This window comes from Salmo salar, unplaced genomic scaffold (assembly GCF_905237065.1).
Source record: "Salmo salar unplaced genomic scaffold, Ssal_v3.1, whole genome shotgun sequence".
NCBI lineage: Eukaryota > Metazoa > Chordata > Actinopteri > Salmoniformes > Salmonidae > Salmo > Salmo salar.
In genome coordinates, this window is record NW_025547929.1 from 53,129 (window position 1) to 65,483 (window position 12,355).

Genomic DNA, 12,355 nt, shown 5'->3' on the forward strand with positions numbered 1-12,355 from the left:
CAGGTATCTAACTGTTGTGTTGTGGTCTGGACGTGGCAGCAGTCTTTTAAAGGTCCAGGTATCTAACTGTTGTGTTGTGGTCTGGACGTGGCAGCAGTCTTTTAAAGGTCCAGGTATCTAACTGTTGTGTTGTGGTCTGGACGTGGCAGCAGTCTTTTAAAGGTCCAGGTATCTAACTGTTGTGTTGTGGTCTGGACGTGGCAGCAGTCTTTTAAAGGTACAGGTATCTAACTGTTGTGTTGTGTTGTGGTCTGGACGTGGCAGCAGTCTTTTAAAGGTACAGGTATCTAACTGTTGTGTTGTGGTCTGGACGTGGCAGCAGTCTTTTAAAGGTACAGGTATCTAACTGTTGTGTTGTGGGTCTGGACGTGGCAGCAGTCTTTTAAAGGTCCAGGTATCTAACTGTTGTGTTGTGGTCTGGACGTGGCAGCAGTCTTTTAAAGGCACAGGTAACTAACTGTTGTGTTGTGGTCTGGACGTGGCAGCAGTCTTTTAAAGGTCCAGGTATCTAACTGTTGTGTTGTGGGGTCTGGACGTGGCAGCAGTCTTTTAAAGGTACAGGTATCTAACTGTTGTGTTGTGGTCTGGACGTGGCAGCAGTCTTTTAAAGGCCCAGGTATCTAACTGTTGTGTTGTGTTGTGGTCTGGACGTGGCAGCAGTCTTTTAAAGGTACAGGTATCTAACTGTTGTGTTGTGGTCTGGACGTGGCAGCAGTCTTTTAAAGGTACAGGTATCTAACTGTTGTGTTGTGGTCTGGACGTGGCAGCAGTCTTTTAAAGGTCCAGGTATCTAACTGTTGTGTTGTGGTCTGGACGTGGCAGCAGTCTTTTAAAGGTCCAGGTATCTAACTGTTGTGTTGTGGTCTGGACGTGGCAGCAGTCTTTTAAAGGTACAGGTATCTAACTGTTGTGTTGTGGTCTGGACGTGGCAGCAGTCTTTTAAAGGTCCAGGTATCTAACTGTTGTGTTGTGGGGTCTGGACGTGGCAGCAGTCTTTTAAAGGTACAGGTATCTAACTGTTGTGTTGTGGTCTGGACGTGGCAGCAGTCTTTTAAAGGTCCAGGTATCTAACTGTTGTGTTGTGGGGTCTGGACGTGGCAGCAGTCTTTTAAAGGCCCAGGTATCTAACTGTTGTGTTGTGGTCAGGTCTGGACGTGGCAGCAGTCTTTTAAAGGTACAGGTATCTAACTGTTGTGTTGTGGTCAGGTCTGGACGTGGCAGCAGTCTTTTAAAGGTACAGGTATCTAACTGTTGTGTTGTGGTCTGGACGTGGCAGCAGTCTTTTAAAGGCCCAGGTATCTAACTGTTGTGTTGTGGTCAGGTCTGGACGTGGCAGCAGTCTTTTAAAGGTACAGGTATCTAACTGTTGTGTTGTGGTCTGGACGTGGCAGCAGTCTTTTAAAGGTACAGGTATCTAACTGTTGTGTTGTGGTCTGGACGTGGCAGCAGTCTTTTAAAGGTACAGGTATCTAACTGTTGTGTTGTGGTCTGGACGTGGCAGCAGTCTTTTAAAGGTCCAGGTATCTAACTGTTGTGTTGTGTTGTGGTCTGGACGTGGCAGCAGTCTTTTAAAGGTCCAGGTATCTAACTGTTGTGTTGTGGTCTGGACGTGGCAGCAGTCTTTTAAAGGTCCAGGTATCTAACTGTTGTGTTGTGGTCTGGACGTGGCAGCAGTCTTTTAAAGGTCCAGGTATCTAACTGTTGTGTTGTGGTCAGGTCTGGACGTGGCAGCAGTCTTTTAAAGGTCCAGGTATCTAACTGTTGTGTTGTGGTCTGGACGTGGCAGCAGTCTTTTAAAGGTACAGGTATCTAACTGTTGTGTTGTGGTCAGGTCTGGACGTGGCAGCAGTCTTTTAAAGGTACAGGTATCTAACTGTTGTGTTGTGGTCTGGACGTGGCAGCAGTCTTTTAAAGGTACAGGTATCTAACTGTTGTGTTGTGGTCAGGTCTGGATGTGGCAGCAGTCTTTTAAAGGTACAGGTATCTAACTGTTGTGTTGTGGTCTGGACGTGGCAGCAGTCTTTTAAAGGTCCAGGTATCTAACTGTTGTGTTGTGGTCAGGTCTGGACGTGGCAGCAGTCTTTTAAAGGTACAGGTATCTAACTGTTGTGGTCAGGTCTGGACGTGGCAGCAGTCTTTTAAAGGTACAGGTATCTAACTGTTGTGTTGTGGTCAGGTCTGGACGTGGCAGCAGTCTTTTAAAGGTACAGGTATCTAACTGTTGTGTTGTGGTCAGGTCTGGACGTGGCAGCAGTCTTTTAAAGGTACAGGTATCTAACTGTTGTGTTGTGGTCTGGACGTGGCAGCAGTCTTTTAAAGGTACAGGTATCTAACTGTTGTGTTGTGGTCAGGTCTGGACGTGGCAGCGGTCACTAAGATGGTGGTGGAGAACATCAGAGAGAGAGACACTGAGGAGTTCGCTCATCATGACCTCACCCCTGCACTGGACACTGGCACCTCAGCGGTATGAAACACACACACACACACACACACACACACACACACACACACACACACACACACACACACACACACACACACACACACTGGACACCGTCACCTCAGCGGTACGAAGGAGAAACACACACACCATGTGGTCATGTTAACCCTGCACCCCCCCCACCCCCCAGGAGGACCAGAGGAAGATCGATGTGATTGATTGGCTGGTGTTTGACCCCGCCCAGAGAGCTGAGGCCCTCAAACAGAGCAACGCCATCATGAGGAAGTTCCTGGGTACGTTTCACACAAGCTTCTGAAACAGATCGTTGTTCTCCCACACATAAACCTTGTATTGGCTCTCCTTGTTTTTCAACCAGGCTGTTGATCCATTGTTCTCTGTCCTCTCTGCCGTCTCCTCCAGCCTGTAAGAAGCACCATGCAGCCAAGGTGGTGTTCGCTAAGGTCCCCGAGGACTCTATGAGGGAGATATACCGCCAGTGGGAGGAGCTAGGCCTGGACACGCCCCTTCCCGCGGAGGATGAGAACGCCGTCAGGGAACACTTGTGTGTCCGCGCTTACCTGGTGAGGGGACAAGCTCTCGCAGCGCTGTGATTGGCTCCACTGTATATTGAATGTTTTTAGAGAGGTCTCCTGTAGTTGTATAAGTGGTGTGTGTGTCTCTCTCCCCCTCCTCCCCTCTCCCCTCCTCCCCCCCCTCCCCTCCTCCCTCTCCCCTCCTCCCTCTCCCCTCCCTCCCTCCCCCCTCTCCCTCTCCCCTCCCTCCCCTCCTCCCCTCTCCCTCCTCCCCTCCCCTCCCCTCTCCCCCCCCAGGAAGCTCATGAGGCGTTTAATGAGTGGTTCCATCACATGAACTCCCCCCCCCAGAAGCCCAGCCTGCCGGCCCAGGCCAAGTTCACTGAGACGGTGGCCTACGAGATGAAGGAGAACGAGTACCAGGTACCCAATACACCCTATTCCCTATGTAGTGCACCATAGGGTTACCCAATACACCCTATTCCCTATGTAGTGCACCATAGGGTTACCCAATACACCCTATTCCCTATGTAGTGCACCATAGGGTTACCCAATACACCCTATTCCCTATGTAGTGCACCATAGGGTTACCCAATACACCCTATTCCCTATGTAGTGCACCATAGGGTTACCCAATACACCCTATTCCCTATGTAGTGCACCATAGGGTTACCCAATACACCCTATTCCCTATGTAGTGCACCATAGGGTTACCCAATACACCCTATTCCCTATGTAGTGCACCATAGGGTTACCCAATACACCCTATTCCCTATGTAGTGCACCATAGGGTTACCCAATACACCCTATTCCCTTTGTAGTGCACCATAGGGTTACCCAATACACCCTATTCCCTTTGTAGTGCACCATAGGGTTACCCAATACACCCTATTCCCTATGTAGTGCACCATAGGGTTACCCAATACACCCTATTCCCTATGTAGTGCACCATAGGGTTACCCAATACACCCTATTCCCTATGTAGTGCACCATAGGGTTACCCAATACACCCTATTCCCTTTGTAGTGCACCATAGGGTTACCCAATACACCCTATTCCCTATGTAGTGCACCATAGGGTTACCCAATACACCCTATTCCCTATGTAGTGCACCATAGGGTTACCCAATACACCCTATTCCCTATGTAGTGCACCATAGGGTTACCCAATACACCCTATTCCCTATGTAGTGCACCATAGGGTTACCCAATACACCCTATTCCCTATGTAGTGCACCATAGGGTTACCCAATACACCCTATTCCCTATGTAGTGCACCATAGGGTTACCCAATACACCCTATTCCCTATGTAGTGCACCATAGGGTTACCCAATACACCCTATTCCCTATGTAGTGCACCATAGGGTTACCCAATACACACTATTCCCTATGTAGTGCACCATAGGGTTACCCAATACACCCTATTCCCTATGTAGTGCACCATAGGGTTACCCAATACACCCTATTCCCTATGTAGTGCACCATAGGGTTACCCAATACACCCTATTCCCTATGTAGTGCACCATAGGGTTACCCAATACACACTATTCCCTATGTAGTGCACCATAGGGTTACCCAATACACACTATTCCCTATGTAGTGCACCATAGGGTTACCCAATACACCCTATTCCCTATGTAGTGCACCATAGGGTTACCCAATACACACTATTCCCTATGTAGTGCACCATAGGGTTACCCAATACACACTATTCCCTATGTAGTGCACCATAGGGTTACCCAATACACCCTATTCCCTATGTAGTGCACCATAGGGTTACCCAATACACCCTATTCCCTATGTAGTGCACCATAGGGTTACCCAATACACCCTATTCCCTATGTAGTGCACCATAGGGTTACCCAATACACCCTATTCCCTATGTAGTGCACCATAGGGTTACCCAATACACCCTATTCCCTATGTAGTGCACCATAGGGTTACCCAATACACCCTATTCCCTATGTAGTGCACCATAGGGTTACCCAATACACCCTATTCCCTATGTAGTGCACCATAGGGTTACCCAATACACCCTATTCCCTATGTAGTGCACCATAGGGTTACCCAATACACCCTATTCCCTATGTAGTGCACCATAGGGTTACCCAATACACCCTATTCCCTATGTAGTGCACCATAGGGTTACCCAATACACCCTATTCCCTATGTAGTGCACCATAGGGATATGGTTAAAACTAGTGTACTCTATAGGAGGCCCAGGTCAAAATGAGTTTACTATGTAGGGGATAGGGTACCAGATACACAGTACAGTCTGATCCTAGATCAGTCTCTGTGTTATGGTAGAACAGGTGAGGTGTTTAATTTGTTTAGTGTAGCTGTTCCTGGATCAGATGAAGAACGCTAATGCCAACAATGCTATTATTTAGCGTAATTGACCAGAAAAAGTAAAAATGTGTGTAAACTCTCCTGTAGCTGGAACATGACAGCTGGACCGGCCGTCTGGAGGCTCTGACTGAAGACGTGAAGGAGAGAATCTACAACGTCCTGCTGTTTGTGGACGGGGGCTGGATGGTCGACGTCCGAGAGGTCTGTCTGTATCTGACTATTAATGGTAGTAACTGACAGTTGGTGGTATGAGGGCGCTAGGTTAGCATTTGAGCCTGTATTAGCTCTCTGTCTCCAGTACCACTGTTCTTTCTAGGTACAAGTTACTTCTACCACTGTCCTATTCCAGGATACGGAGGAGGACCCAGAGAGAGGTCACCAGATGGTGCTGCTCCGTAGACTCTGTCTGCCCATGATGTCCTTCCTGTTGCAGACAGTACTGCAGAGAACACAACGTCACCAGGAGAGTCTCAGACTGGCTGATGTCATCGCCTCAGACCAACACCGTCTCTACGAGGTCTGGAGTTTAGAAATGATATTTCCATGGTCTGGAGTTTAGAAATGATATTTCCATGGTCTGGAGTTTAGAAATGATATTTCCATGGTCTGTACTGGAGTCTGACCTGGGCTGAGGGCATCCTCTTCTCTCTCCTGTCCTTCGTCTGCTACGATCTGCGACTACTCTGCTCTGAGGTGCTTCTCAAGTCTATTGTGGCTTTAAGGAAACACTATTGACTTTCACCTAATAGTCTAGTGTGGCTTCCTCTCCTCCTTCATCTGGCACGTGTCCAGTTCTTTCACATCAGTACTGATGAAGGCAATGAGACGAGGAGAGGAGCCCACTTTAGACTATTGGAATGCACCACCAGTCAAGCTGGATCTCTGGGTAGACGGAGGTTGAGTGTGAGCCTGGCCTAACGACTTCAATCAAATGTATTTATAAAGCCCTTCTTACATCAGCTGATGTCACAAAGTGCTGTACAGAAACCCAGCCTAAAACCCCAAACAGAAAGTAATGCAGGTGTAGAAGCACTTCAACATTAGAGCTCAACACACTATCTTACAGCATCTCTCTCCCTGTCACTGTGTTGCTTTCTCCTCTTTCACTCTTCTACTTTCCCATCCTCTTCTTTTTGCTAACTATGTTCTCTCTCTCGGTCTCTCGCTCTCTTTCAGGTGTTCTCCAAGGATGAGCTGAGGAAGTTCCTTCAGAAGATGAGGGAGTCGTCTCTTCTCTTATTGGATAAGGGTCTGGACCCGCTGGGGTACGAGATCCAACCATAAATACACCCCAACCGGACATTTCTTTTTTATCATCTAGTTTTTTTTGTTGCCAAATTTAAGAAATGGAGTGAATGATTTTCTGCATTTTGTATACAATAAAAGTGACTTGACTGAAATATTGTTTGTCTTTGGGCCTTGCACAGGCAGGATGCAAATATGTATCTGACTCTAGAAGAGTATAAGGAAGGTTTGAGACAGCTTGTATAGGTGGAGAAGAGATGGTGTCCATGGGTAGGCGCTGTAGGACTCTGACGTGCTGCTTCTCTCTGCAGAACACGGAAGTAAAGGTCGCATCATCTGACGTCACTACTCCCGTTAAGTTGCAACCAGGCTCCTTTTTCTGGACGAGCCACATGCGATGGTATGAAAAGTATGAAAGCGTTGTACAACTGTACATGCAGGACCGGAACACTATAGAATGTAATGCCACTGTATAGGACCTGTAAATGTTTACGGAAGGGGATGTTTGCCCGGTCAGTCGGTAGTGTCGAAGCCTGGAGAGACCCCCGCAACTTTCCCTGATGTGTGGCAGAGGGTAGACATTTTTGCTGGTTTACATTAGCTAGCTAGCTTCATGCTATACAGTACTACTGAAACCTGTATGTAGATTTTACAGGATAGTTATCAAGGCGACCATGGCTAACCGAATGTCAGACCTTTTCTCGAACAGCCGCCTCGTCATTGGATTATTGGCCAATTTGCTATCATCGATATGCATCGTTTTCATCAACAAATGGATCTATGTTCACTATGGCTTCCCAAACATGACTCTAACTCTGATCCATTTCGTTGTGACATGGCTTGGACTATGGGTATGCCAGAAGATGGACATATTTGCGCCAAAGAGTCTCCAACCCACCAAAATGATCTGGCTCGCTCTAAGCTTCTGTGGCTTCGTGGCTTTCACCAATCTGTCTTTACAAAACAACACCATCGGTACTTACCAGCTGGCCAAAGTGATGACAACTCCTGTGATCATTGTCATACAGACAATGTACTACAAGAAGACATTCTCCACCAAGATCAAGTTGACTTTGGTAGGTAGGAGGTAGGGGGGTTTGCAATGTACAAATGCTGCTGCCTGCTACAAAGTATCTAGCATTCCATACAGAATGGCAGATTGGCATTGAGATTATACCTTTTTATTTTTAATATAAAATACTTTTCTAATTGTACAAACATACCGAAGTTGAATTATACACAACCAAGCACACAAGTTTTAAGAAAAACTAACTTTTTCAGAGGTCTTATATACATTAAATGATGCATATCATGTATGTTTCAAATGTAGTAGTGAGTTTCAGAATTTCAATAATACAATTCAATTATTGACCAGGAAATTGAATTCATTATCATCTTGGAATAAACCAAATTTGACGTCATTATATGTGAAATTGGCAATATTAATATTCTTTTAAAATAATAAATATAACTCCACCCAGAAAGTGGTAATATAATCACAGCTAAATTAAAATATGTTTCGTAGTTCCAATGTCATTCCCACAAAACTGTACAGTGATTACGCTCTACATTGAATCATGATGATTCATGTACTGGAGGCAGCTTTGCAGAGTGGTCACTAGCTGGCAAAGTCATAAAATCTCTCTGTCCAGTATGAAGGACGTTGGAGGTACTTTCACAAGCAGATATCCATATACTTCTAGTCATTACACCTACTAGCATGCTAGCAGATATCCATAGACTTCTAGTCATTACACCTACTAGCATGCTAGCAGATATCCATAGACTTCTAGTCATTACCCCTACTAGCATGCTAGCAGATATCCATAGACTTCTAGTCATTACACCTACTAGCATGCTAGCAGATATCCATAGACTTCTAGTCATTACACCTACTAGCATGCTAGCAGATATCCATATACTTCTAGTCATTACACCTACTAGCATGCTAGCAGATATCCATAGACTTCTAGTCATTACACCTACTAGCATGTGTAACAGTGTAGGTTCCGTCCCTCTCTTCGCCCCAACCCGGGCTCGAACCAGGGACCCTTGCACACATCAACAACTGACACCCCACGAAGTATCGTTACCCATCGCGCCACAAAGCCGCGGCCCTTGCAACGCAAGGGGCAACCCTACTTCAAGTCTCAGAGCGAGTGACGTCACCGATTGAAACGCTATTAGCGCGCACCACCGCTAACTAACTAGCCATTTCACATCGGTTACACATGCTAGCAGATATCCATAGACTTCTAGTCATTACACCTGCTAGCAGATATCCATAGACTTCTAGTCATTACACCTGCTAGCAGATATCCATAGACTTCTAGTCATTACACGTACTAGCATGCTAGCAGATATCCATAGACTTCTAGTCATTACGCTAATGCTAGGCAGGTCCTCACCAGACATCACCGGCAACAACGTCGCCTATGGGCACAAAAAACATTCATTGCTACAGAATGTAGTAATTTTATGTCAAACGCATATCAAATGAGATATTGTTTTACTACAATGTAAAAACGATTTAAACTGAGCCATGTTGCTTTAAAAAGCTGACTCTTCCAAATGAAAAATGGATCACTTTGGAACCCACCGTCGCTGGGTTCATACAAACCCACCTCTTCACTGACGAAGTCGTGGTTTTGTCTCACCAGGGGTGATGGTCGGATTCGCATTTATCGTCAAAGGAATGAGCGTTACACCGAGGCCTGTACTCTGGAGCGGGATCGATTTGGAGGTGGAGGGTCCGTCATGGTCTGGGGCGGTGTGTTACAGCATCATCGGACTAAGCTTCTTGTCATTGCAGGCAATCTCAACGCTGTGCGTTACAAGGAAGACTTCCTCCTCCCTCGTGGTACCCTTCCTGCAGGCTCATCTTGACATGACCCTCCAGCATGACAATGTCACCAGCCATACTGCTCGTTCTGTGCGTGATTTCCTGCAAGACAGGAATGTCAGTGTTCTGCCATGGCCAGCGAAGAGCCCGGATCTCAATCCCAATGAGCACGTTTGGGACCTGTTGGATCGGAGGGTGAGGGCTAGGGCCATTCCCTCCAGAAATGTCCAGGAACTTGCAGGTGTCTTGGTGGAAGAGTGGGGTAACATCTCACAGCAAGAACTGGCAAATCTGGTGCAGTCCATGAGGAGGAGATGCACTGCAGTACTTAATGCAGCTGGTGGCCACACCAGATACTGACTGTTACTTTTGATTTTGACCCCCCCTTTGTTCAGGGACACATTATTCCATTTCTGTTAGTCACATGTCTGTGGAATGTGTTCAGTTTATGTCTCAGTTGTTGAATCTTGTTAGGTTCATACAAATATTTACACATGTTAAGTTTGCTGAAAATAAACGCAGTTGACAGTGAGAGGACGTTTCTTTTTTTGCTGAGTTTAGATGTCCATAATGTTAGGTGATGTGTGTCTGTCTACTAGGTGTCCATAATGTTAGGTGATGTGTGTCTGTCTACTAGGTGTCCATAACGTTAGGTGATGTGTGTCTGTCTACTAGGTGTCCATAATGTTAGGTGATGTGTGTCTGTCTACTAGGTACCCATAATGTTAGGTGATGTGACTTCCTGTGTGTCTGTCTACTAGGTGTCCATAACGTTAGGTGATGTTACTTCCTGTGTGTCTGTCTACTAGGTGTCCATAACGTTAGGTGATGTGACTTCCTGTGTGTCTGTCTACTAGGTGTCCATAACGTTAGGTGATGTGACTTCCTGTGTGTCTGTCTACTAGGTGTCCATAACGTTAGGTGATGTGTGTCTGTCTACTAGGTGTCCATAACGTTAGGTGATGTGTGTCTGTCTACTAGGTACCCATAACGTTAGGTGATGTGACTTCCTGTGTGTCTGTCTACTAGGTGTCCATAATGTTAGGTGATGTGTGTCTGTCTACTAGGTGTCCATAACGTTAGGTGATGTGTCTGTCTACTAGGTGTCCATAACGTTAGGTGATGTGTGTCTGTCTACTAGGTGTCCATAACGTTAGGTGATGTGTGTCTGTCTACTAGGTGTCCATAACGTTAGGTGATGTGACTTCCTGTGTGTCTGTCTACTAGGTGTCCATAACGTTAGGTGATGTGACTTCCTGTGTGTCTGTCTACTAGGTGTCCATAACGTTAGGTGATGTGTGTCTGTCTACTAGGTGTCCATAACGTTAGGTGATGTGTGTCTGTCTACTAGGTACCCATAATGTTAGGTGATGTGTGTCTGTCTACTAGGTGTCCATAATGTTAGGTGATGTGACTTCCTGTGTGTCTGTCTACTAGGTGTCCATAATGTTAGGTGATGTGCGTCTGTCTACTAGGTACCCATAATGTTAGGTGATGTGTGTCTGTCTACTAGGTGTCCATAACGTTAGGTGATGTGTGTCTGTCTACTAGGTACCCATAATGTTAGGTGATGTGACTTCCTGTGTGTCTGTCTACTAGGTACCCATAATGTTAGGTGATGTGACTTCCTGTGTGTCTGTCTACTAGGTGTCCATAACGTTAGGTGATGTGTGTCTGTCTACTAGGTGTCCATAATGTTAGGTGATGTGTGTCTGTCTACTAGGTACCCATAACGTTAGGTGATGTGACTTCCTGTGTGTCTGTTTACTAGGTACCCATAATGTTAGGTGATGTGACTTCCTGTGTGTCTGTCTACTAGGTACCCATAATGTTAGGTGATGTGACTTCCTGTGTGTCTGTCTACTAGGTGTCCATAACGTTAGGTGATGTGTGTCTGTCTACTAGGTGTCCATAACGTTAGGTGATGTGTGTCTGTCTACTAGGTGTCCATAACGTTAGGTGATGTGACTTCCTGTGTGTCTGTCTACTAGGTGTCCATAACGTTAGGTGATGTGTGTCTGTCTACTAGGTGTCCATAACGTTAGGTGATGTGTGTCTGTCTACTAGGTGTCCATAACGTTAGGTGATGTGACTTCCTGTGTGTCTGTCTACTAGGTGTCCATAACGTTAGGTGATGTGTGTCTGTCTACTAGGTACCCATAATGTTAGGTAATGTTACTTCCTGTGTGTCTGTCTACTAGGTACCCATAATGTTAGGTGATGTGACTTCCTGTGTGTCTGTCTACTAGGTACCCATAATGTTAGGTGATGTGACTTCCTGTGTGTCTGTCTACTAGGTACCCATAATGTTAGGTGATGTGTGTCTGTCTACTAGGTGTCCATAACGTTAGGTGATGTGTGTCTGTCTACTAGGTACCCATAATGTTAGGTGATGTGACTTCCTGTGTGTCTGTCTACTAGGTACCCATAATGTTAGGTGATGTGACTTCCTGTGTGTCTGTCTACTACGTGTCCATAATGTTAGGTGATGTGTGTCTGTCTACTAGGTACCCATAACGTTAGGTGATGTGACTTCCTGTGTGTCTGTCTACTAGGTGTCCATAACGTTAGGTGATGTGACTTCCTGTGTGTCTGTCTACTAGGTGTCCATAACGTTAGGTGATGTGTGTCTGTCTACTAGGTACCCATAACGTTAGGTGATGTGACTTCCTGTGTGTCTGTCTACTAGGTGTCCATAACGTTAGGTGATGTGACTTCCTGTGTGTCTGTCTACTAGGTACCCATAATGTTAGGTGATGTGACTTCCTGTGTGTCTGTCTACTAGGTACCCATAATGTTAGGTGATGTGACTTCCTGTGTGTCTGTCTACTAGGTACCCATAACGTTAGGTGTGATCCTCAACTCCTACTATGATGTGAGATTCAACCTCCTGGGGATGGTCTTTGCCACACTAGGAGTGTTCGTCACCTCCCTCTATCAGGTGGT

The 12,355-nt window shown here is 46.1% G+C and overlaps 2 protein-coding genes across 2 annotated transcripts in view; both read left to right on the forward strand.

Moving 5' to 3' along the window:
* nu107 (Nuclear pore complex protein Nup107) overlaps positions 1 to 6,722 on the forward strand; it is a 37,672-nt gene extending 30,950 nt beyond the window's left edge. Inside the window, 7 exon segments of the mRNA NM_001139833.1 lie at positions 2,352 to 2,464; positions 2,631 to 2,733; positions 2,861 to 3,021; positions 3,271 to 3,396; positions 5,410 to 5,523; positions 5,672 to 5,839; positions 6,499 to 6,722. Of these exon segments, the coding sequence (NP_001133305.1) occupies positions 2,352 to 2,464; positions 2,631 to 2,733; positions 2,861 to 3,021; positions 3,271 to 3,396; positions 5,410 to 5,523; positions 5,672 to 5,839; positions 6,499 to 6,606 (893 nt within the window). The 3' untranslated portion in view covers positions 6,607 to 6,722.
* A 165-nt stretch (positions 6,723 to 6,887) lies between these two features.
* On the forward strand, positions 6,888 to 12,350 carry LOC106576641 (solute carrier family 35 member E3; the record flags this gene model as incomplete). The annotated part of the gene is made up of 2 exons (XM_045711709.1): positions 6,888 to 7,643; positions 12,243 to 12,350. Coding segments are annotated over exons 1-2 (510 nt in total), but the record flags the coding sequence as incomplete, so codon positions are not given.
* Between the last annotated feature and the right edge of the window lie 5 nt (positions 12,351 to 12,355).